A 27,278-nucleotide genomic window follows, 5' to 3' on the forward strand; every position below is an offset into this window, starting at 1 on the left:
AACATTTATTGATAATTAATGTTAATTTCTCCTCCAGATCCTCCAAAGCTCCCCTCTGTGTCAGTGAGTCCCTCTGCTGAGATAGAGGAGGGCAGCTCAGTGACTCTGACCTGTAGCAGTGATGCTAACCCAGCAGCTAACTACACCTGGTACAAGGAGGATGAAGACTCTCCAAAAGCTTCAGGACAGATCTTCAACATCACTGACTTCAGAGCTGCTGAACACAGTGGGAGTTATTCCTGTGGAGTCCAGAACAAGTTAGGACGTAGTAACTCCACCTTACATCTGAGTGTTTTGGCAGGTAAGTTCTCCACATTCACCAGAAATGATTCACTCACAACTTAAAATTGGTTACAGAGAAAATAAAACTATTGTTGTTCAGGGTGTTAGACGTGGATGACACTGACTGAAGCAACAAGTCCTCCAACTCATACGACCAAATGGGCCGATTCAGGTCCTTATTACGACCAAATATGTTGTTTGTTCAAGCGCTTAATACGTCCTATAATTACGTTTTAAAGTTTTCGCCCTCTAGTGCTCCCGTTGAATGCAAACGTTACAGTTGGTCGTTTATTCACAAATAACCCTCTCTGTAAAATCCTAAATTGTAGGATAGTTTGGCCGTTAAAACGCTTTTTGATTAGATTGCTAGCGAGAAGTGTTATTGTACTTTTAGAATCCACGTCCAGTCGATATGTAGGATCTATAGTTTGATAAATATTACGAAGATGATTTGAGGTATGCGGCAGCCTCCATGTAAAGTTACGGGTTGAAAACAGTATTTCCGGTCGCTACATTTTCATAATAAAACCGTCTTATAAAGAGACGTGTCATATAATGTTGCGAAACACACAATAGCCAGCATGTGTAGTTATGGGGGGGGGGGGGGGACCCGTCCAATTCCAGTTTTGGAAAGTTTGCCGTGGTTCCATTCCATTTCATAGAGCTGTGACGCTCAGCGTAACCTTGTCGCACTGCCACTCCAACATCCAATGACAGGGCTTGATGACTAATCACGGGGTTTGTAAAGCAAGGCGGATGTTATAGTCCCAAACGATAGCTGGGGATTATGGGTAGTGTAGTTTCTTCGGAAACTGTAGTGTCTTAACTCCGAAAACACTATTTGTTTCTCTGATTCGAAGGTTAAAAACACAAAAGCATTGTTCACAATTTAAACCAATCAATAGTGTGTAATTAACAAGGATAAACTGATGTTTTTTAGTGGATGAGTAATGCAGATATCACTGTGTGATCATTTGACCGTGAGGGGAATATATCCGGTTTTATTATGAGAACTTTGAGACCGGAAAAACTGTTTTCACCCACGCTAACTTTACATGGAAGCTGCATACACGTTATCCTGGCGAGACCTCAAATCATCTTCGTAATATCTATCAAACTATAGATCCTACACATCGACTGGACGTGGATTATAAGAGTACAATATACACTTCTCGCCAGAAATCGAATCAAAAATAATTTTAATGGCCAAACTGATCCACATTTAGGGATTTTTTTAGGGTTATTTGTGGATAAACGTCCCTCTGGAGCGTTTGCAATGAACGGGCCAGGAGCATGTTGTTTCTTACACGACCACTAGAGCACCTCTAGTGGTTGTGTAAGAAACAACATACACTTTAAAAACGTGTCTATGGGTCGTAATAAGGGCATGAACAATCGGCCTATATGGTCGTTTTTTGTAGGAGGACAGGCTGGACTGAAGGGATATATCAATCTACTACTGAGGTTTATCACATATATGTTCATGTATCTAGGGAATTCAACAATGATAGTAAATATCATCAGGACGACTCTGGGGGTCTTGATGGTGATTCTTCTGTTTCTCCTGAGTCTGTGTATGAGGTACAACAATAGCAATACATGAGTTCACCCACAATTTATTCATCATCTTCTATCATCCTTTCATTTCACTGTCATAATGCATTTGTTGTTGTTGGTGTTCTTGTATTAAATCCAGGAAGAAGAAAGCTCTGAGCTCCACCACTGAATCACGTGAACCTGAAGAGATAGAGGTGAGAGAGAGGATATAAATTGTCCTATGAATGCTCTGAGAAAAGAGGAATTAAGTGAACCTGTCTTTTTAAGGCAACTTGCTGAATAGAAACCAGTAATGCATTTGGTCATAAAATAATGTCATCAACTAATCTTCTTCAAAATATAATACATTTTTGACAAAATTAAACGATATATAGAGTTCATGATTAGGAGCCTCACTTTGTCTTCTCTCTCGTCATCAGATGGACTCTTTTCCTGTGTATGAGAATGTCTCACACACTGCAGCACAGACATAAGACAGAGAGGAGCAGGGAGACATGGTGTGAAGTCCACTCAGGTTAGAGCCTCCTGCATCAGATCAAACAGGCCCACTCCACATTTAGAGTCACAGTTCCAGCTGTAACTTTACACAAAGTCTCTGTGATTTTCTTCAGATGCTCACCTGATGGAAACAAAGAAGAAGGACGTTGAAATGTCCCTATGGAGAGCGAGGCTGTGCAGGATGTGTGCAAAGTGGATATATTCACCTTCAACTTCCAACATTTGTTTACATATGTCAGTTAATAGCAGCATCAGCAGGTAGGAGTCAGCAGCTTGTAGGTTTAGAACAGTGCTTCTCAAAGTTTGGTCCCCGGACCACTGGTGGTCCGTGATCGCCCCCTAGTGGTCCGTGAGTATATTGGTAACATTTCACATTTGAAATTAATTAATTCATTTAAGTTTTCCGCACTCTCGCGGGAATATCTCCGCAATGGAGTGAGCTTAAGTTTCGATTGCATGATATAGCCCAGCGCAACACCTTCGTCACACATGTTGCCACCTGTTTGTACCATTTTCATCCCATTTTACTCCATGTGCAGTTTAGATTTGTTCACACTTAAATTAAAAACTTTGCTAGATGTTAAATGTTTTTCTGATTTGTTTACCTTTTGTATATAATTTTTTATTATGAGCGGGAAAAAATCTAATACATTTCGCTTTTCTTTTTCTCCCAAATTCTCACTACATGTATGTGGTGATAACTCTATGTACAGCCTGGGCGTTTCAATGTTCAGATCAGGCAGAAACACGCCTGAGAATAAATTCCCATACTGTACACTAAGAGATCAATAACTCTCCCGGCTGGCTCGCCATATCATGTCGGAGATGGAAATCATATTTGGGCCAGATTATGAACACAAACACAACATTTTCAAAAGTTGAGTCTTCATTGGCAATAAAATGTTCAGAGTTTGAAGTAAAGAGATGTATTCTTAACAGAAAAATAAAACATATCAAATAAAACTGACCAGAGTCTGGAACAAAGACTGATATGGCTCTTTCAATGTCGACGGTCCTGCCCCTCTTTTTTCATCTACTAAATATGGGCAGTAACTTCCCTTCATGTGTTGTCAGGCTGACTCATGTGTGATTCATGGGCAGTGTTGGGACTAACGCGTTACTGTAACGCAACTACTTTTTGCGATAACTAATAGCGTTACAAGTTACCTATTTCCATTAAATAACGCCGTTATAGTTACTGTGATTTAAATGGGTGCGTGACTGCGTTACATTATGGATACATGCATACATGATGGAACTGAACCGAATCTCCCTGCGGATGTAACTTACAGGCGAATACAGCGATGTCCTCTCACATCACCATGGACAAGTGAAAGTAACCAGAGAGGAGTAATGATTGGTTAACGCGGGGTAACATTGCAGGGTAAGCCAATCAGAGACAGAGTTGGGCGGGTCTTGACTTATGGGGAAAATACACAGACACACAAACACTTACGAACATACACACATACACGGCAACGCCCACCACCAGCACACACACAATGGCAGATGCAGGTATCAGCAAGAGCAGCAGCGCATTTACAACTTGGAGATATAACCTCCATTTTCAATTTGTGGGGATAAAGGACGCAAAAAATATTACGGTCAAATGTAAACTGTGTGCAGGACAGAAAGCATTGCCCACTTGATTGTTGAGGCTACAATAAAGATGCCTGTCAAAATGTCTAAACATATGTTTTGTGTTTTATTGTTCCACTACATTTCATAATGATAATTGCTACAATGATGGGGAGTTGTCTTTTCTCTTACTGTGCCACAGAACAACACAAACACTTCTATTTTTATTGTTATTATTTTTAAAGTAAAGTAACTTGTTACTAGTTACTTTTTTAATTTAGTAACTAATAAAGTAACTAGTTACTTTTTGAGAGCAGTAACTATAACTATTACTAGTTACTTTTTAAAAGTAACTTGCCCAACACTGCTCATGTGTAGCCAGAATAATGTCACAATGAAGGATTATGATAATCAAAGCATAATCCATCCATCCATCTTCTCCCGCCTATCCGTGGTCGGGTCTCGGAGGTAGCAGTTCCAGCAAAGAGCCCAAAACTTTCTTTTCCCTGGCCACATCAACCAGCTCTGACTGGGGGATCCCAAGGCGCTCCCAGGCCAGCGAAGAGATATAATCCCTCCACCTGGTCCTAGGTCTACCCCTTGGTCTCTTCCCAGCTGGACGTGCCTGGAACACCTCACCAGGGAGGCGCCCAGGTGGCATCCTAACTAGGTGCCCCAACCACCTCAACTGGCTCCTTTCGACGCGAAGGAGGAGCGGTTCAACTCCGAGTCCCTCCCGGATGACTGAACTTCTCACCTTATCACTAAGGGAGACGCCAGCCACCCTGCGGAGAAAACCCATCTCGGCCGCTTGTATCCGCGATCTCATTCTTTCGGTCATGACCCATCCTTCATGACCATAGGTGAGGGTAGGAACGAACATGGCCCTGTAGACAGAGAGCTTTGCCTTCTGGCTCAGCTCCCTTTTCGTCACAACGGTGCGGTAAAGCGACTGCAGTACCGCTCCCGCTGCTCCGATTCTTCCATTGTTCCCTCACTCGAGAACAAGACCCCTATTTAGGGGCAATGGATGTCCACTCTCGGGAGACGTCCGACAGTGGTGCGGTTACCCAAAGTGACAGACCTCATTTTAGCCCTATTTAGAGGCAATGGACGTCCACTCTGGGGAGAGAGACCTCCAGCGTGTGTCCCTGCCATGGGGACTCTGTTTATTTCACACTTCCAGGACAGAGACCGGGGAAATCTCCTCTCTGTGGCCCCTCCAAGACCCCCAAATGACGTACTAATGACCTCCAGCGTGTGTCCCTGCCATGGGCACCTCCATAACCTTGCACACCGTGAGTCCCCAGGCCCCTGGACTTAAGCACTCCCCCCACAGACTAAACCCAGATGTTCGCAGCCTCCATAACCTCGTGCTCCTGGTAATCTTAAAGGGGGGGGGTGTGTTTTGCGGTGCTTTACCGTCCGCCCATCGGCATAAATATTCGGCCTTATTCACGGCACCACCACCCCTTCTGTGGAGGATATTCTCATGCTCCTGGTAACCCTTTAAATAGTCTGATACTACCAGGGCTCATCACTGCACTTTACAAGCCAGAAATAATGTTTAAATGGTCGGGAAAAGTGTTTTTAAACGTCTGGAAGAGAGTTTTAGCCTGTCATTTTGCACGATATCATTTAACATTGAAACTCTCCTGGAAATGCACAGAATATGTGCATTTCCAGGAGAGGTTCAATGTTAAATGATATTGTGCAAAATGACAGGCTATAACCCAGGAATAAGTGTTTGGAAGGCGGAGAAAAGTTGTTTAAAATAGCTTGATACCTCCAGGGCGCATCACCGCATTTTACAAGCCAGGGAAGGTGTCTGAATCACGGGTAAACATTGTTTAAATAGTCTGATACCTGGCACTGTATCTTCCCCTGGGAACCTTCAAGGTTATACTAATGTTTTATTATTTATTTAATTATCACACGATTTTCACAAAAACAGTATACACAATATACACAATAAACATAATAAAAACATGATTAGCGGGGGCCTGGGGGCCATATTAGCCGTCTTGTACGGTGCACCGGGGAAAAAAGGTTGAGTCCACGGCCCCTGTCCCCTCATCAGGAGTATCAACCGGCCCTGAAGAAGAGGTATCGCTGCTCTCCGCCCCTGAGCCCTCTTCGGAGGTATCTGACGGCAGTAGACCTCCTTCTGATGATGCTGCTGCAGCTGCTGCCGCCCTGAACATGGAGCGGATCTTCAATCCCTCCTTTATTCCAGGCGTATTCGCGTAGAACCGGTATGCAGAGCTTACGTCGTGACACATAAACCTGGTGAGAATCGACCTGCTTTCTGGATCTTGGTGATGCTTGATATTGTCAGCCAGGGCAGTGCGCAGGATTGTGAAGGTGACGGCTGTTTCTAGCCCAGCATCAGCCCAAGCCCTCTTCAAGTGAGCGTTCAGGTTCTTGGGGGCGTGCTTCCCCGTTGTGAAAAGGAAGAATTCATTCTGAGGAACCGACAAGCCCTCTTTTATCCCCATCCACCGCATGACCCAGCTAAACTCCTTTTACTGTAACCACCAGCTGTGCTTCGCTAAATGTCTTGGCAGTCTTGTGATCCTGCACGTGGATGATGTAGCCCTCAGCAGTGCCCCTTCTGTCCGCCTCAAAGACCTCCGTGTTGGTCATGTTTGCGCACACACCCGGACGGTGGCCATACAGGAGGCTCCAATGGAGCGAGAAGCTCCGCCTGGCTCGGCAGACGATCCAGCTTGTTCCTCTTCACCTTAAACTGGTGGACAGTGATGGACTTTTTCAAGTCCTTCATGTTGGCTGTCACCTCTCTGATGATGTGGGTCATATCAGACTGGGTGAGCCTGCACCCCGGAGCTTTGACTCAGACAAGTACCTCAGGAAATGGTTCACATTCTTCAGGAACAACAGCGATGTTGTGACTCCCCGGCCCGACTTTGAAATATACTCGCTCCAGCCACGGACCCTCTTCGTGTTTTTTTAGAAACAGCCAGTCTGACAGCCGGTCAACACCATGGGCCATGAATACAAGGACGTTTTTTATCCGGCTGACCTTGGACAGACAATTCTCTTTCCGTTTTACTGTCGGTGCGACACCCTCACAATGACCTCTGTATGTCTGAATGTACGTCTCCATGCTTTTAGGCAACGTGATTTCACGCATGGTATTCCCCCGTCCCTTCCCAGTGGACCAGTGATTTGGGGGAGAGGGCCAGTCCTTAGCCAGATTAGCTTTCAGCTTATTGTAGACAGACGCACGGGTCTTCTGGCATACAGGGGTCTCACTACCGGAGGCTTCTGCAGACCGCATGACAGTCTTGGCCGGGGTCTTGAGAGGGGTATTGCGTAGTGGGTGTTACTGGTGTTTGGCTCATCATTTATATTATTATTATTACCACTAAGAAATACATCATTGATCTCTCAGGACCAGAGGTCAGGACTCTGGGGAGGATCCAGCTGCATTGTACAGCACGGTCAACAAATCCAGATAAACACAGCAGGCGTTGAATTTGAAGGATGATACTTCAGTTTTTTTACAATCACATTTCTATCTACACAGGGTGATATGGATTTTTAAAATACATGTCTCAGGGCGAACCTCTCCAAGAATGAGGCGATGAGTTTTCAGCCTAGTTTTTATTAATCTGAAGGGCTCAAATGTAAATATTTTGTTAAGTATTTCACAGCTTAATGTACTGAATTGTAAGAAAATGTGGATATTACTAAAGAGTTATAATTTACTGATAACAAACCATTTCCATTGTTTTGTACATTTATGAACTTTATTCAAATACTATTTGTTAACAATGTTCTTCTTCTTGTCTAGACTGAAATATCAACAACTACTTGTTTATGTTATTTTTTATCCATTCCAAAATAAATGTTTTTGAAAGCACGTTGGGATATTGGAGAGGAACATGCGTTTGCTGATGTAGTTGCAGTTTCATTCTGCTGCCACTAGGTGTCAGTAAAGAGCCGTATTTCACTGATGGAAAACCATTACCAAGAGCCTGTACAGTACATTTATCTTTGGTGTGTGTACGGCCTTAATGTTCACACATTCTTATTCTGACATCTTTTTATGTAAATATAAAAGTTCCATTATCACCAATTGAAATAGTTAATTTCTTTGTTACTCTTTAAGTTCATAACCATCACAACTTGTTGCATTTGTCTCTTTTGCTTTGTTGTTAAACCTGTTATTCCGACCCTAGTCTTTTGCTCTGTACTTCATGTGTTTACCTTTCTCTCCTTCTGTTCTGGTCTGGTTTGAGTTAATCAATAAAGGTTGAAATTGCCATAACTCTTGTCCACACTAATGCTAATGATAGCATTAGTGTCACTAATCGTGTTCGCTTGAAATGAAAACACTGGAAACAATATTAAACAAAACAAGCTGCAGTGATGAACGTGCAGAGTTTGTGAGGATACAGCAGAAGGTATAAAGAACACAGTGAAGGGAGACTGTCACACTGAGTGAGTGAAGTGTGAGTAAAGTGTGTGAGTGAAGTGTGTGAGTAAGTGAAGTGTTTGAGTGAGTGAAGTGTGTGAGTGAAGTGTGTGAGTGAAGTGTGTGAGTGAGTGAAGTGTTTGAGTGAGGGAAGTGTGTGACCACAACACAGCCACAGTCCTGAGGCCTGTACGACAAAGCCGGTTCAACATAACCTGGATATGTTTGAGTTAGCCGGTTGGCCTAATCCAGAACATACCGCTATCGCTAAACGGTGCTACGACGTGGGTTATCGCTCAAGCCAGCCGTGTCCTATCTAGTTAGGTGCGTTCATCATAAGTTACCATGGAGATCTAGCCCACTAAGAAGTGAACCAGCGTTGTACGACCGGAAACCCAGAGTTTTTCCTGAAGTTAGCTCGCTAAACGAAAATCCGGCTTGGTGGTATACAGGCCTCTGCTCTTCACAGACAGAAACACTGATAGCTAACCTTCAGCTCGTGCTGCTTGTTGTAGTTTGGTTTGAGTTTGGCTTGAATTAATATTATAAAATGTAAAACCCAAGCTAAACCTCAATGAACAAATGTTGAGATGTGACTTTCTGTACACATTATGAAACTGTCCAGGCAATGAAATGTTAACGTAGCGGCACGTGGGAGTGTTTGTTTGAAATCCTATTTAAGATCTACATTTAACGAAAAGCCAGACAACGCCACCTTGGGAACTGCACCCAAATAAATAATTATTCAAAGTACCAATAAGGCACTCAGGTTTCTAATACTGAGGGGCAGGAGAGGTGGTTCCAATTAATTAAATGTTTAATTTCAAGTATTAAATATCATTAAAAAACGCAGTAAGATCATCATACAAACTGGAATTAAAGGGGGGACATCTTAATTAAGGGATGCTGAGGCTGACCAGCGGATGGAGGTGACAAGGGGTGAGAGGGATCCCAACAAAGTAAATTGGGGCACCCGTGATCTCCACACACACACACACACACACACACACACACACACACACACACACACACACACACACACACACACACACACACACACACACACACACACACACACACACACACACACACACACACACACACACACACACACACACACACACACACACACACACACACACACACACACACACACACACACACACCTCTCAGCAACTAAAGAGGGGCCAACAAAACACATTACTGGGGGAAACAGTCAAAACAAATTAATACACAAACCAACACATAAGATCAGTATAAAGACAATAAGAAATCAATAATACTAAGAGATATAACTACTATCGACTGAAATAAACAAAACAAGTTTAGAACAGGGTCGAAAACAACTAAACAAAATAAACGGAAATTAACCCAACAATCTACTTAATATTGAATTATATAAACAAAACAAGCTTAAATCAACAGGGTCAATGCAGTAACTAATCCTAAACAGAAATGAATCGAACAGTCCACTATAACAATGTTTATAATGTGGTCATGTAGTGTAATGCACAGTGACAAAGAGGCAATACAGACGATGCAGGCCAAGAGCAACACCCGCCAGGCAGCAGTGTATCGGTGAAGCACAGACGTTGAGGCAAAACAGCCGTCTTTCTGTATTAGGCTTCCAGCGCAGGTGATGTTACGATAATAATACTACATTCATATTATTCAGGAAGGATGAGACAAGCAAAAAGCGTACCTACTGATCAGGTTAAGTTAAGACACTCATCAGGAGATCTTCGTTCAGCAGCGGCAGCAGACATGGGCTGCAGGATCCCTGCAAGGGTCTCCAACCAGCAATAAACATTTAGTATGTATGCTACTTGTCATGCGAAGCATACAACAAACGGCAGCCACCGAAAACTCACCGGTGCCAGCGGAGAATGCACTAAACGGAACCCGGAAGTGGCCTTCGTGCCAAAGAGCAAGAGGGAGCAAGAGCGACACTGACCCCTCTTTAGAAAGGTTGCCCCGTGTTGATAGGGCTGAACTGTTTATCCTGCTACTTTGAGATAACGACGAAAAAGTACATTTAAATGTGCCAAAACAATCAGTGTTGAATATTAAACAGTACATTGTTTCCGGGTCCTGATTCAGTTTCTGATGTTTCACTGTCCTGTACTGGGGGATCTTAAGTGAGACACATTCAGGCTTCATCACTCAGAGAGCTCCCTCCACTGTCTGCTTTAAAGGGTCAGTTCACCCAAACTACTAAAGTACTGATGTCCTCTCTTACCTCCTGAACATGCAAATCATTCATAATAAAGTTTGCTGCATGTTGTGAGGTCGTTTTTCAAATGTTAAAGTGTTTTAATAAATGTAAAACATGGACATATGTTTACAGTTAATTCAACTGATCTATCTAAACATCCAAAGTCATTGAAAATGTGTTTTTCGTATCATTAAACACTGTGTGTCCAAATCCTACCAGTCCACTTGATAATGTGTGTGATGTGTGTGTTCCTGTTGGGTTCACACTAACAGGCATGGGAGTTTCTCACGTCTCAGAGTTCTGCATTTTTCTGAAACAGAAGCAACCTGACCGCAGAGAGAACAGAGAAGAAACAAACCAAGAGAAAAGAAATGGCATTTTCCATCCTCTCTCATAATTAATTTGGTTCTCTTCATCCTGTTCAGTCAAACTGCCTCGTGGGTTCACAGGTTAATGCATTCCTGTTCCTTCACTACACCTGCAGACTGTGTGACGTCCTCAGTGCTCAGAGAGATGAACTGTCTCACCCTTATCATTTTAAATCCTTTCTAATGCTTTTTTCAGGAGTCAGTAAAGGTAGCTAAACGGGTCTTTAACCAGAGTTTATTTAGTTTAAGAAAAGTGTATTGTTTGTTAAACAACCAAACTTTACTGTGTAGTGGGTGTTACTGGGGTTTGGCTCATCAAGCATATTAATAATCTAAAGAGGAAGTAAATCTAGTCTCTTAACAGCCTGATATCCGTCTTCTGCTCATTGCTACAGAGGAAAGGCATCTTTCAACACATGGTTCCTCCTTCACTGTGAGTAGAAACAGTTTATTGATGTAATGATTCTGTATACCTCCTGTGAACATTATTTAATCTGACATGTTTTATAGTCTCACAGAGATGAGAGGAGCAGCTATGAGTCTAACTGCAGCAGCGAGTGGATTAGTTGTCTTCCTGCTCTCTGTGTCAGGTACTGTACATCTACACTTACATTCGTCACATGAACAGAGGGGATTCTGGGAACATGTGGGACTTGTAAAATCAGGTCACATGTGGGAATAAGTGGGATGGATTTGTGTAAAAGGCAAACCTAGTAGAAACATTTTAAATGTAATTGTGTGTAGAATTTTAAAAACACAAAGATGTTACTAGTTTTATTGATGAATATTCTGAAGATCTAGTTACATTACATTTAGCTGACGCTTTTATCCAAAGCAACTTACAATAAGTCCATTCGACCAAGAAGATACAAACTTGAAGAAAACAGAATCATATCAAGTACATCAGGTGGATTAGTTGTCTTCCTGCTCTCTGTGTCAGGTACTGTACATCTACACTTACATTCATCACATGAACAGAGGGGATTCTGGGAAATGTGGGACTCGTAAAACCAGGTCACATGTGGGAATAAGTGGATCAGGGTTGGATGAAATGCAAACTTTCCAGAAATATTCAAAATATGTTTTTTGTTTAGCTTTGATGAAACACTTAGATGTTTCCAAGTTTTAGTAGTTTTTTACCTGTAAAGGATATTTGTAAAAATATCTTTCCTGTATTGGTCAACGTCATTTGCTCACAAAAGTAAGTGTGTGCTTATTACTCTCACACGCTTCAAACTGAGCATATTGTTCATTCATAACTGTTCCCTCCTCTCCATGTTATAACACTTTGCTATGTTGTGTTTTTAAGATGACCCTGTTTAAAAAACTGTTTTTCATTTTCATAAAAATGTTAGTGTTTTAGAGGGATATTTTCTCACTAGTCATTTCATACTGGCTCAACTTCTCTTATGTCGCCATACCTCTACACCAAACCCTTCTAGTTCCTTCGATGATGATAATGATCGCTAATCATTCACTGTTCATTTATATGAAGGCATTTTCCAATCTTCCTTTGCCCTGAGTGTAAAACTGAGCATAGCCTTTTTACGTAGACTTCTGTTCTACCTGGTTTGATTAAGAAATAAGAAAGTATGATTGGAACCAGTTTAAAAGTTCCTTCGAAAGAATTCACATGTTTTTCTGCTCTATCCCAGTAAAGTTTGTAAAATGTTTATTTTCAAATTATTTGTTGATGTTTAACAATTTATAGATTAACTTTGATTCTAGTTTCTGATGTGCTCTGTGTTTCAGTGGTTCAGGGTCAGGATGGCTGGGGAGTGACTTACTCTTCTACTAAGATCTGTGCAGTGAAAGGATCAACAGTGGAGATAAACTGCAGCTACACATACCCATCTACATGGAAAGGCAGTGTTAACACAGTTAATAAAACATTCTGGTTTAAACAGAAAGGTGGTGAACACGTAGATCTGACCACAGACTCAGAGTATGCAGGTCGTGTAGAGGATCTCTGTGAAAACAACATCTGCACTCTGAGAATCAGAAACCTGAGAGAGAGAGACTCAGCTGAGTACAAGTTCAGGTTCACAACAAACCATCCAGATGGAAAATATGGTGGTTCACCTGGAGTCACTTTGTCCGTCACAAGTAACACTTTTCAATTATATGTTCATTATTTATTAATGTCTTGAATATAATAATAATAATATGCATGTGTTTTGACAGTTTTTGTCTTAAATAACATTCCTATTCCTTCATAAATCCAGATCTCCAGGTCACATCAGGTACATACTGGCTGTATTGTCAGAACAGTTGTTATCGATCTTCTTATCTTTCCTACATCTGGTACAAGAACGGACAAAGAATCCAGGGAGAAACATCTCATTATACAAACAACCCGAACAATGCAGACAGTTATTCCTGTGCTTTGAAGGGACATGAGGACTGTCCCTCTCCTCCAGTGTGTGAGTTTACTCCAAAGACTTCTATCAACACATAAACATCTAGTGGTGTTTTATATTGAACTATATTGGTCATTTTTTACTCCTGTTCAAATTATTGCTGAAAAATAGAAAGAAAAATATGTTTTTATTTGTTCAGGTTTCAGAGGTCAAACCTGCAACAGAGTGGCTTACACTGAGAGAAGCATCTGTGCCCCCGAAGGATCCTCAGTGAACATTTCTTGCACGTACAGCAGCTTTGAAGACGATGTTAAATCTAAGTTCTGGTTCAGACCTGAGCGTAGTCATCAGGGACAGAATCCCTCTCAACCTGAGGACCTTAGTGAAGACTCCCAGTATGCAGGTCGTGTTCAGATCCTTGAGACAGAGAGAGGACGCTCCACTCTGAGGATCTCTGACCTGAGAGACTCAGATTCAGCTCAGTATCTCTTCACATTCAAAACACCAAGCTTTGAATGGAGGAGTGATTTAACTGGAACCACTCTGACTGTCACAGGTACTGATCAACACACACTGATGTATATTTTATTTAGATTTTTATTTATTAAACCAGATAAAAGCATTAAGATACAATCTCATTTACAATGCTCCAAGAAGGCAGCAACGTCACACGTTCTTACAAATAACACAGACATATAAAATACAGAGAACACAACTAAGTAAACAAAAGAAGAAAAGCAGTCCCTACATTGAGCACATTAGGACATTAAGAAAGGTGAACTACTTATTAGTGCAAGAGCAGCTGGTGGTAAGGACCTCAGACAACTTCAATTTAAAACTTGCTATAGGGACAAGTGCCCTCAGTTTGAGGCGTGATTGAAGGTCATTCCAAGAACAAGGACCAACATAAAAAAATACTCTTTTTTCCAGCCTCAGTCCGCACAGCAGGAACCTGGACCCGTATCCAGGCACCTGATCTGAGGTTGTAAGATTCACAAACTGGAGCAAATCTGGCTCATATGTGCAGTGGAAGCTTACCTAAGATGGCTTTATACAAACCAATGCTGAATCCTACGCATATAAGTGAGGAATATCCAGTTAGGCTATACAGAGTGCAATGATGAGTCCTATAGGGTGCATTTGATATATAACGCAGTGCAGCATGGTAGAGTGGGTCAAGTTTGGCCAAACCAGTGGGAAAGGCAAATAGATTGCATCACCGTAGTCCAGCTGGGACAGGAATAATCCAGAGACCAACCTTTTACGGGAAGAAGTTGAAAAACAACGTTTCAATTTCTTTGTTAGAACTTCAATACAATCAATCAAATACACAGAACACCTAAAAATACTGGAAAAGTAGATGTTTGTGTAATGACTATTGGATGAAGAGTTAATGTGGCTCTTTATTTCCAAATAGCAATACACAGTGGTGTGAATGTGTATGCACATCTATACAAAAAGACCTTTTGCTTTAATATTGTTTCTTGTTCTAACGTCCAGCTCTCCAGATGCAGGTGATCAGAGCGAAGCTCTACAACTATTCTACTGAGGCTGAGCTGAAGTGTCACAGCAGCTGCAGTCCAGCTGGTTCTCTGAACTACGTCTGGTTCAACAACGGAAAGAAAATCAAAGCAACGGTGAAATCTTCTTATAAAGCCTTGTTTCATCCCAGAGACAACATCTCTTGTGCTTTGGAAGGACATGAAGACTTCCCCTCTCCTGCAGTGTGTGAGTTTACTCTTAAATACACACTGACATTACAATACACTGACAAATGCAGATATACTGGAGTCACAGAGGTCTTCTGAAGTTCATTACATACATTTCATTTCATACAAGCGACTAACAATAAGTGCAGACAACCATAAAGATACAAACAAGTGTCCTACAAGAACATTAGATTGCAATAAGGCAAACATGTTAGGTGTTACAAGTGTTTACAAAATATGTCCAAGTCACTGTTCACAGTGTCTTTTAAACTGCCCAGTGCTCTCAACCAATATAAATATGTGTTACGACTGATTAAACGGGTATGAACTCAAATGCACAACTCACAGAATTTAACAAAAAAAAGGTTTTATTCAAACCAAAGCTCAACGATAGTGGTACAAAAACAAAATCACTCTTAAAGAGGAAAAACACTAGGAGCATGAACAACAAAAATACTTAAACAAGACGTGGCTCAAAGCTCTGCTTGGGGTTAATCCTGGATTGCTAATGCTGGTGGTAGTCACAAGGAACGAAACGAACTGGCACAGGACAAAGGGAGACGAGGACAATAAATACACCAGGTAATGGAGAACAGGTGGAAACAATCAGGGGCGGGGTCGACAATCACAGGAGTGGGAGACACACAAGGAAGGGAGGTCAGAGTATCTGAAACGAGAGGGAAGGTTACTATTCAAAAATAAAGGGGAAAATCACTAGACCCAGACAAAAACTAACTAACATAATTTGCGAGACATGACAGTACTCCCCCCTCTAGGGACGACTCCTGACGGCCCAGGAACCTGAGGGTGCTGGCGAAAAAAGTCATTCATGAGAGTTTGATCCTCAACAAATCTTGATGGGATCCAGGAGCGTTCCTCTGGTCCATAACCCTCCCAGTCAACCAGGAACTGTCTCCCTTTGCCTCTGTTCCGGACCGCCAACAGGCGCTTGACCGTATAGACCAGGCCGCCGTCGAGCATTCGGGGGGGTGGAGGGGGTTTGGCCGCGGGAACCATGGGGCTTTCCTTTACCGGCTTCAGTCGTCCCACATGGAAGGTGGGATGAACCCTCAGAGACCTGGGGAGACGAAGGCGAACAGAGACAGGGTTAATTACTTTGGCCACTGGGAATGGGCCTACGAACCTAGGTGCCAATTTTCGTGACACCACATGAAGGGGAAAGTCCCTGGTAGAGAGCCAGACCCTCTGGCCGGGCCTGTACTCCGGAGCTGGCCGACGCTTCCGATCTGCCGCCACCTTCATGCGTTCCCCACTCCTTAGAAGAGCCCTGCGGGTGGCGGACCAGATCCGGTGACAACGCCGAACCAGGGCATGGGCGGACGGGACTGTGACTTCCTTCTCGAGGTCCGGGAAGGTAGGAGGTTGATACCCATAGGCAGCCTGGAAGGGAGTCAACCCAGTAGGGGCCGTGGGGAGCGTGTTGTGGGCGTACTCTACCCATGTGAGATGCCTGCTCCAGGAGGAAGGGTTCTGGAAGCTGAGGCAGCGGAGCCCAGTTTCTAATTCTCGATTAAGGCGTTCGGTCTGGCCATTGGACTCCGGATGGTACCCGGATGACAGGCTCACCGACGCCCCGATGAGGTTGCAGAACTCCCTCCAGAAGCGTGAGATGAACTGCGGACCCCGGTCTGAGACAATATCTTTGGGGAAACCATGGATACGGAACACATGAGTCATCATGATCTCTGCCGTCTCTTTGGCAGATGGCAGCTTGGGTAAGGCAATATAATGAACCATCTTAGAAAAACGGTCCACCACCGTGAGTACGGTGGTGTTACCTTCTGACATTGGGAGCCCAGTGACGAAATCCACGGAAATCTCAGACCAGGGCCGGCTGGGAACCGGAAGCGGCTGGAGCAGCCCCATCTGTGCCCTGGAGGATGTCTTGTTGCGGGCGCAGACAGGACAGGCCTCCACATACTCCCGGACCTCACGCTCCATGGATCTCCACCAAAAACGTTGCTTGATAAAGAATATGGTCCTCTTGACGCCAGGATGGCAGGTGAGCAGCGATGAGTGAGCCCAATGGACGACCTGTGGACGTACAGTAACAGGCACAAACAGACGGTTTGGCGGACAACCACTAGGTGCTGGGCTCTCACCGTTAGCTTGCTTCACCACAGATTCTATTTGCCAAGTGACCGCCCCTACCACACGGTTCAGTGGCAGGATGGATTCAGGCTTCTTGGCAACCGGCTCGGGGTCAAACAAACGGGACAGGGCATCCGGCTTGGCGTTCTGGGACCCCGGCCTGTAAGACAGAGTGAAGTTAAAACGGTTAAAAAACAGAGACCATCTTGATTGGCGAGAATTTAGTCTTTTAGCCTTCCTAATGTACTCGAGATTCTTGTGGTCGGTCCACACTATAAAAGGGAGCTGAGCCCCCTCCAACCAATGTCTCCATTCCTCCAGAGCAATCTTTACCGCCAACAACTCACGGTTCCCCACGTCGTAGTTCCGCTCTGCAGAGGAGAGTTTCTTGGAGAGAAAGGCACAGGGATGAAGTTTGTTGTCTTCCTTGGACCGCTGCGACAGGACAGCCCCCACCCCTTCATTTGAGGCGTCAACCTCTACAACGAAATGACGAGTTGGGTCGGGGATGATGAGGATGGGGGCTGAGGTGAACCTCTCCTTGAGACGGCGGAAAGCCTCCTCGGCCTGAGGAGACCATACAAAAGGCACCTGAGGGGACGTGAGAACATGAAGGGGAGAAGCAATGGCGCTGAAACTTCTGATGAAGCGCCTGTAAAAGTTAGCAAAGCCTAGAAAACGTTGCACCCCCTTGCGGTTGTCTGGCGTAGGCCACTTAGCCACCGCACTGATTTTGGCCGGGTCCATCTGGATCAGACCAGGAGCTATGATAAAGCCTAGGAAGGATACAGTCTTAGCATGAAACTCACATTTCTCTGCCTTCACATACAGTTTGTTCTCCAGGAGTTTTTGGAGGACCTGACGTACATGGTGAACATGAGAGTCTTTGTCAGGTGAGTATATTAAAATATCGTCAAGATATACAAACCAAAACGGTTTAAAAACTCCCTTAAAACATCATTAATGAGTGCTTGAAAAACTCCTGGAGCATTGGTGAGACCAAATGGCATGACGAGATACTCATAGTGCCCTGTGGGTGTGTTAAAACCAGTCTTCCACTCATCCCCCTCACGAATTCTCACCAGATGGTAGGCATTACGCAAGTCTAAATTGGTAAAAATGTTAGAGTCTTGAAGTTGTTCAAAAGCAGTAGCCATGAGGGGGAGAGGATACCTGTTCTTTACCGTAATGTCATTTAAAGGAGAATAATCAATGCATGGCCTAAGGGACCCGTCCTTTTTTCCCACAAAGAAAAAACCCGCCCCAGCCGGGGAGGAAGACGGGCGGATCAGACCTGCACGAAGAGAGGTGTCAATGTACTCCTTCATAGCCTCCTTCTCCGGACCCGAGATGGAGTATAATGGCACAATCATACGGCCTATGAGGAGGAAGGGAGGTGGCGCTCACTTTACAAAATACCTTGGCCAGGTCATCGTAACAGGGGGGAACAGAAGTTAAATCTGGGGTTTGATTCTTGCGGTCCAGGCTATGTTGAGTATTAGTAACCCGATCGGTACTACATTCCCCAGAAACCCCTCCTACTGCCATGTTTCCCACACACTTAAAACAATCCTGTGAACACTCCTGCCCCCACCCCTTAATTTTACCTGACCGCCAATCAACATAGGGGTTATGCTTGGTTAGCCAGGGAAAACCTAGGATGAGAGGATGTTGAGCAGAATTAAACAGGTGAAACGACATGAGTTCACAATGATCATCAATCATGATAGTGACGGGTTCGGTCTTGTGTGTGACATGAAATAGAAGTTTGCCATCCAGAGCACTGGCTTTCAAAGGGGACGACAAAAGTTCAGTATTAAGTCTCAGTTCATGAGCTAATCCCCAATCCATCAGGCTTTCGTCAGCCCCAGAGTCAATTAACACTTTTTGAGAGTTACTTCTTTCATGGCAGATTACCTTTATGTTGGTCAACTTGCGGAGAGGAAAGTCTGCCGTGGAAAGACGGCTCACCAGTGCCCTCCCTTTCACTGGTGAGCCCCGTCTTTTACCGGGCATCCAGAGAGAAGATGACCTTGTTGACCGCAGTAAAAACATCTTCCCTCCAGCAGGCGGCGCCGCCGCTCCTCCGTGGACAGCTTGGCACGTCCCAGCTGCATTGGCTCCTCGGCCTTGTTGGGGGACGCTGATCTCTGGGATGGAAGGAAAGAGGAACGTGGCATGGCAGTCTCCTGAGAGTGAGAAGAGTAGGAGTGCCCTCTAGGGTGGAAATAGGGTAGTGCAGCCCTGTCCTTCTCCCGTTTCCTCTCAGCAAGTCTGTTATCAATCCTTATGGACATGGCAATGACAGAGTCTAGTTCCACTGGCAGATCCAAGGGTGCCAGCTGATCCTTAATAGGGTCAGAAAGCCCATTAATAAAGGCATCGAACAAAGCAGAAGAATTCCAGCCACTATCGGCCGCAATGGTGCGAAATTCCACTGCGTAGTCTGACACACTGCGTCTTCCTTGACTTAACTTGTAAAGAGCCCGAGCTGCTTCCCTGCCTGGGGACGTGTGGTCAAAAATGTTCGTCAGGGAGTCCGTAAACTGTCCCAAAGACTCGCATATCGGCGAGTCACGTGACCATTCAGCCGTAGCCCACGCCGCCGCTCGTCCGGTGAGATGGGAAATCATAAAAGCCACCTTGGATCTCTCCGTGGGAAAGGCTGTCGGTAGTTGGCTATAATGTAAGCTGCAATTCACCAGGAATGGACGGCAGTCATGGGATTCCCCGGAAAACTTCTCAGGCGGAGCCAGGCGGATTGACACGGTGTGTGAAGCGGGCGCCGGGTCCGCATTCGCTTCGGGTCCGGCCGGAGGTGGGTGTGAGGGCTCAGTCTTGAGGTGAGCGAGCAGGTGGTGGATCTGCCCCGCCAGGTGGTTAATCTGGTTTGTAACAGATGACTCGAACTCCCTCTGGCTGTCTGTGACGTGTGATACTCCCTGCTGGATGGCCGTTAACTGATCCTCCTGTTGAGCGAGGCGGCCTCCCTGAGAGCGAAGCGCTGCTCTCAGCTGTTCAGAGTCGGCTGGGTTCATGTTTAGGCCAGTTCGTACTGTTACGACTGATTAAACGGGTATGAACTCAAATGCACAACTCACAGAATTTAACAAAAAAAAGGTTTTATTCAAACCAAAGCTCAACGATAGTGGTACAAAAACAAAATCACTCTTAAAGAGGAAAAACACTAGGAGCATGAACAACAAAAATACTTAAACAAGACGTGGCTCAAAGCTCTGCTTGGGGTTAATCCTGGATTGCTAATGCTGGTGGTAGTCACAAGGAACGAAACGAACTGGCACAGGACAAAGGGAGACGAGGACAATAAATACACCAGGTAATGGAGAACAGGTGGAAACAATCAGGGGCGGGGTCGACAATCACAGGAGTGGGAGACACACAAGGAAGGGAGGTCAGAGTATCTGAAACGAGAGGGAAGGTTACTATTCAAAAATAAAGGGGAAAATCACTAGACCCAGACAAAAACTAACTAACATAATTTGCGAGACATGACAATATGAAGATTCAAAAAGTACTAAATGTTTGCTGTCCACGGCTGACGTTAAATCGACCGGACTTCTTTCTGCGGATTGATATGACTGCACATAGTCCCTTGATCCTCCTTAACAACAGTCATGTTATCCTGAGCAGCGTTCTGTTAGCGAGTATTAGCAGCCTCTGAAATGTCCAAATTCACCAATCAGAATCGAGTTTTCAACTAAGCCTTGTAATAAAAGGAGAAGAATGTGTGGGGTCATTGATGTAGAAAAGATAAATAAAGATTTGTTATTGGCTGCCAGTTTCCAGGAATCCAACACAAGGATCTATATCACAATATATAAATAATAACAAAAATATTGAAGGCAATCATTTGTGATAACATGTTTTAATATTTGAAATACTTTTTATTTCCATATCCTTTTTCCAGACTCTCCAAAGCCTCCCTCTGTGTCAGTGAGTCCCTCTGAGATAGAGGAGGGCAGTTCAGTGACTCTGACCTGTAGCAGTGATGCTAACCCAGCAGCTAACTACACCTGGTACAAGGAGGATGAAGACTCTCCAAAAGCTTCAGGACAGATCTTCAACATCACTGACTTCAGAGCTGAACACAGTGGGAGTTATTCCTGTGGAGCCCAGAACAAGTTAGGACGTAGTAACTCCACCTTTCATCTGAGTGTTGTGGCAGGTACGTTTTATGGCTTCATCTTAAACCACACACTTATCAGCTTGTTTGTTTTCAGTCACATATCAGGCAGGAGAAAGTAGCAGTTTTCATCGTTGATGTAGGAACGTTTTCTTTCTGTTACATACAAAATGGCTCATAGATTTTAATTATAAAATAAGAGGAACTTTTTTAATCCCAATTTGGGATTTTTTGTTGTTGCAGCAGCATTACATAATAACAGATACAAAGAGTAGAAATAAACAATTCTAAAATAGAAACATCTCAAAATAGAAATAAACCAGCATCTCTTATCTCTTGTGTTTCGACAAATTGTTGGGTTACTGCTGCAGTTTGTTGTTCACTTTTTCCCTCAATACTTACAGTGAGAGTTTTGTTAAGTTAAGTCAAGCACACCCAATATGAATAAAGGGTTCTTCTTGCCTACATAAGAGCAGAACAGTAAGGTGAATCCAAGGTCTGTGCAGTGCCCATTTATTGGGACGTTAGATGCTAATTTCACTGTTTGCAGACGATACCGTCCTTTTATTTATTAATCATATTAATAATGCATTTTATTTATATAGCGCTTTTCACAACTCAAAGATGCTTCACAGTATGAGGGAGGGTAAACAAACAAGGACAAGCAAACAAGTAAGTCTCGTAAAATAAAATAAACAAAAAAAGGCAGTCAAGAGGAAGTTGATTGAGAGGGGGGGGGGGGGCTTATGGGTAGACAGAGTTGAAAAGATGTGTTTTGAGGCGGGACTGAAAGACTGTGAGGGACTCAGAGTCATGAAGACCTTGGGGGAGGGAATTCCAGAGCCTAGGAGCTGCCACTGAGAAGAAGAAGGCTCTGTCCCCAAAGCTGCAGAGTGTGGATGTGGGAATGGAATTAGACCTGGACCACCAGTGTGCCTAAAACTGATAAGACCTCAGTAATGCAGGTATTTGTATTCAAAATTAAATTGATGATTAAGGGCACATTAGGGACTTTTTGGGCAAAACTGAGGAGGAGAAAGTTTGGAGACAAACCCTAGACTTACTGGGCTGGTTAGCTGTCCAGCTGCCCTGGGAGCACCAGGAGACTCAAAGGGAAGGAAAAACAGTATTCACAGATTAAAAAGTATCCCCATTAGAGAAACACTGCTGTATTAACTGTCTGTTCTCTGTTGATCTCTGTTTCTCAGGATCACAGAATCTACTAGCTTTGGTAACAATCCCTGTTGTTCTCCTGGCTGTCATTTCTCTCTCTGTCTTCCTGTGGATCAGGTGAGCAGATCTGTTCAACTTAATCATTGTTTGTTAAATCATTGAAAATGTGTTTGTTAGAACTTTATCACTTTATAACCAGAAAAAAGAGGGCTTCCAGGGACTCTGCTGAGCCTGAAGAGAGACCGGAACACACAGAAGAGGTGAGAATATGTTTATAAAAGATACTGTTTATCTAGTCCCAAAAAATCTGTTCTATTGATAACGTCTTGAAACGTCCTTAATCTTTTCTGTCATACAGCATGATGTTGATGAAGCAGGGATAATTCTTCCATCAAACCACATTTGAGTTTTCTGTCCTGGCTGCAATCCTTTGAAAAACTATAAACAAAATAACATTCAAATGTACAGCTGATCCCAATGTCAGACAACAATATGTCCAAATGAGCAGTCACAGGTCAGGGTGCTCTGCTGTTTCACGAGTTGTCCTCCAGGTGTCAGTACTGGGTCCACTCTTGTTCATCATCTACCTCCTTCACCACGATGACCACTTTCACTGCTATGCCAACCTCTCCATGTCACAAACCTTCACTCCCCCTAACCCAGTGTTTCTCAAAGTGGGGGCTGCAGAGGCATGACAGGGGGGGGGGCAAGAAACCAGGAGGAAATATTGTTATGACAAAAAAAAAGATCATAATTTTTATTTAATTTTAAAAATTATTAACTTGAAAATAATATGCTACAGTACAAGTACGTCTGGGTCTCTGTGTTTAGAACAAAGTGTTATAACTTATTGTTCTAGCAAAGGGATTGCACAATTGTATTAAGTATTTTTTTTTTTAGTATTACGCAGACTTATGGAGCATGTTTTTATCATCACTGCTCTAGCAAAGTGATTTTTCTTATTGTTTTGAAAGAAATGCTCACGCTCATATTGATGTATTTTAATAAATGTTAACTTGGCCCATTACGTGACTATTTGTGTAGGGGGGGCCGACCTTTTTTTTTCTCCACAAGGGGGTCCTGAAAGAAAAAGTTTGAGAACCACTGCCCTAACCTAATCATTGATTGCTTCTCTGTACCTTTCTCCAGTTAAGTCAAGCCTTGGTGTCACCTTAGAACCACCCTCTCTTCTGCACCTACCTTAAGAAACATCACCCAGACTTCATTCTTCGACCTACACAACATTTCCAGACTCCCTCCATCCCTCTCTAGATTAAGTCTTAGTCCATGCATTTGTCACATCCTGTATTGACTATTGCAAGGGTTCCCTCTCCGGTCTGTCCACCAATCTCTTCCACAAGCTCCAAATCACTCAGAACTGGGATCATTACCCGCACAGAATGCTCTGACCACATCATCCCCCTTCTCAAGCAGCTACACTGGCTCCCTCTTCAATACCAACATTGACTAATAAAACCTTCTGCTCACCTACAAAGCCCTCCACAGCCTCCCCACCAACCATCTCACTGACCTCTTTCACATGAGTATACCCCCTCCTGCTCCTTCCACTCATCCTCAGTTGATTATCTAACCATCCCCACTTATCACCAACCATTCTGTACGCTGTGATGAAATACTGCTGACCCTGTCCCCCTTGTGTTTGTTCTTAAATATATTTCTTTTTATGTTTGCCCTGTTTGTGTTTGGTTCAGGATTTGCTGTTTTTCTTTTTCAATAATTTGTTTTATGCATTGAAAGATGTCCTTGGAAGTCCTACAAGTCACCTCCAAATAAAAAGTATTATTTTTTTTATTTTCTAGTATGCCACCGTCCACTTTTCCAACAACCAAGCAGAACCTCTTTACTCCAACATGAGAGCAGGTAAACACCTCGGACACACGGAGCAACAGGAAGTCCCGGAGTACGCTGCCATCAAGTTCAACAGTCGTGCCCCGAGGTGAGCAGATCCTCACACAGGAACATCACCCTCATTACAAGTTTAAAATGACATTACTTTGAAATTGTTCAATTGCTTTTGTATGCCTATTGCCACTGAGAGATATTATCATGTATTTCTCAGGAGCAGACCAGAGGACCCAGCTGAATTGTACAGCGTGATCACCAAAGCCCACTGAACACAGCAGGCTTTGCATTGAAGTCTGATACTTCTGTTTTAATTGACAATGAGTAAATTACGCTGGTCAATATTGATCTTTAAAATATATTTCACAGGATCGGCCTCTCCAAAAATGTGCCATGAGACAATTATGTATCTTAAAGAAACATAATATGTATTAATTCAAAAGTGTTCAGCTTAGCTTTTTTTACTCTTACTTAGAGAGCTGTAGTAGCAAATGTATTTAACGCATCAAATTGTTAATTTAACTTGGTTAGCATAATGTTTTCGCCCAATAGTAAAGTAGTAGCTTTCTGTACAACAAAGGATGTGATCCCTAACTAGCTTCCCACTGCCAGCATTTTATTTATTGGGAAACTGGAGATATTAGCATAGAGCTAGATTTTAATGATAAAAAACAATTACCTTTCTACATTTCTCTAATTACTTCATATAACATGTATTCACTCTTTTATTCATCTTCCAAAATATAAATGATTTTGAGGCTTACTTGACCTTTTATCAGAAATGTCCCAACTACTATTGGATTAAATGCCTTATAGGTCCCCTATCATACTGTTTTTCATCAATATATTATAGTTCTCAGATATACAGAGCACGTCTCAATGGTGCTCTAGGAGTAGATTCAGGTGATAAGGGGGGGGGGGGGGGGGGGGTTACCTTGGTTGCTGATTGGCTAATGGTTAAACAAAGCAACAAATCGTTATGACATCATAAAGTGGCCAAAATCTGATCAGCTCATTTTCAGACAGGTTTTTATAGAAATGGATCAAAAAGAGAGAGAATCTTTGTTACTGAAACTTTCAGAGTCTCTTTCCACAGAGGGGACACATGTTGATGTAGAAGAGACATGAAGAGGAGGGGACACATGTTGATGTAGAAGAGACATGAAGAAGAGGGGACACATGTTGATGTAGAAGAGACATGAAGAAGAGGGGACACATGTTGATGTAGAAGAGACATGAAGAAGAGGGGACACATGTTGATGTAGAAGAGACATGAAGAAGAGGGGACACATGTTGATGTAGAAGAGACATGAAGAAGAGGGGACACATGTTGATGTAGAAGAGACATGAAGAAGAGGGGACACATGTTGATGTAGAAGAGACATGGAGAAGAGGGGACACATGTTGATGTAGAAGAGACATGAAGAAGAGGGGACACATGTTGATGTAGAAGAGACATGAAGAAGAGGGGACACATGTTGATGTAGAAGAGACATGAAGAAGAGGGGACACATGTTGATGTCGAAGAGACATGAAGAAGAGGGGACACATGTTGATGTAGAAGAGACATGAAGAAGAGGGGACACATGTTGATGTAGAAGAGACATGAAGAAGAGGGGACACATGTTGATGTCGAAGAGACATGAAGAAGAGGGGACACATGTTGATGTAGAAGAGACATGAAGAAGAGGGGACACATGTTGATGTAGAAGAGACATGGGGAAGAGGGGACACATGTTGATGTAGAAGAGACATGAAGAAGAGGGGACACATGTTGATGTAGAAGAGACATGAAGAAGAGGGGACACATGTTGATGTAGAAGAGACATGAAAAAGTGGATTTGGCATAATAGGTGTCCTTTAAAATGTCACATATTAATATCTTTCAAAAAGTAAAATAAAATGTTATTCCGCTAAAGTAACATATTGAACATGATGGATGTATGGATTAAAACCCACCCAATAAAACGTGTTGTTATTGGAAAGCACATTGGGTGTTGGAGAGGAATATGCATTAGCTGAACTTGGTGCAGTTTCATTCTGCTGCCACTAGGTTTTAGTAAAGATGTATTTTTCACCAATAGAAAACCATTTCATAGAACTGGTGGGTATATAACTATCTTTGTGTTCAGTATTTTAACACATGCTTTGTTGGCCATCATGTTTTATTAACCAGCTCCATTATCAACATGTTATGTGATATTATGTTTTTTTAGTGTTAAGGTTTTTATCATCAGAGCTCATTATAATTGTGTCTCGCTTTGCTGTTAATACCTGTTCTGTTTGGCTCTGAAAGCATGTTTCTGTTTCTCTTCTGTATTGATTTGGTTTGATTGGTTTAAATATCATAATGTGTTTGAAATGTTAACAGCTCATGTCTAATGCAATAAATGTTGATGTCAAAATATCAAAGTGCATTTGTTTGATTGTAAAAACAGTGGAAACAGTCAAAACTAATGAAGCTGCAGTGATGAAAGTGCAGTTTTTGTCAGGATACATTAGAAGGTGAACACAGTGAAGCCAGACTGTCACACTGAGTGAGAGAAGTGTGTGTGTGAGTGAGAGAAGTGTGTGAGTGAGAGAAGTGTGTGAGTGAGTGAAGTGTGTGAGTGAAGTGTGTGAGTGAAGTGTGTGAATGAAGTGTGTGAGGGAATGAAGTGTGTGAGTGAGTGAAGTGTGTGAATGAGAGAAGTGAGTGAGTGAAGTGTGTGAGTGAGAGAAGTGTGTGAGTGAGTGAAGTGTGTGAGGGAATGAAGTGTGTGAGTGAGTGAAGTGTGTGAATGAGTGAAGTGTGTGAATGAGAGAAGTGAGTGAGTGAAAGAAGTGTGTGAGTGAGTGAAGTGTGTGAGTGAGTGGGTGAAGTGTGTGAGTGTGTGAAGTGTGTGAGTGAGAGAAGTGTGTGAGTGAGTGAAGTGTGTGAGTGAGTGAGTGAGTGAAGTGTGTGAGTGTGTGAAGTGTGTGAGTGAGATAAGTGTGTG

General features: G+C 43.1%; 1 protein-coding gene across 1 annotated transcript; it reads left to right on the forward strand.

Annotated features, from left to right (window-relative positions):
• Window positions 1-5,186: 5,186 nt before the first annotated feature.
• Window positions 5,187-25,188, forward strand: LOC307044835 (B-cell receptor CD22-like; the record flags this gene model as incomplete). Its single annotated transcript, XM_079690240.1, has 11 exons — window positions 5,187-5,297; window positions 12,692-12,700; window positions 12,847-13,045; window positions 13,165-13,362; window positions 13,499-13,855; window positions 14,800-15,027; window positions 21,049-21,306; window positions 22,473-22,554; window positions 22,637-22,697; window positions 24,258-24,394; window positions 24,518-25,188. The coding sequence occupies 11 exons, from the start codon at window positions 5,187-5,189 to the stop codon at window positions 24,570-24,572; spliced, it is 1,695 nt and encodes a 564-aa protein (XP_079546366.1). The 3' UTR covers window positions 24,573-25,188.
• Between the last annotated feature and the right edge of the window lie 2,090 nt (window positions 25,189-27,278).

The sequence above is a fragment of the Notothenia rossii genome (assembly GCF_949606895.1).
Source record: "Notothenia rossii genome assembly, chromosome: 1".
NCBI classification, from domain to species: domain Eukaryota; kingdom Metazoa; phylum Chordata; class Actinopteri; order Perciformes; family Nototheniidae; genus Notothenia; species Notothenia rossii.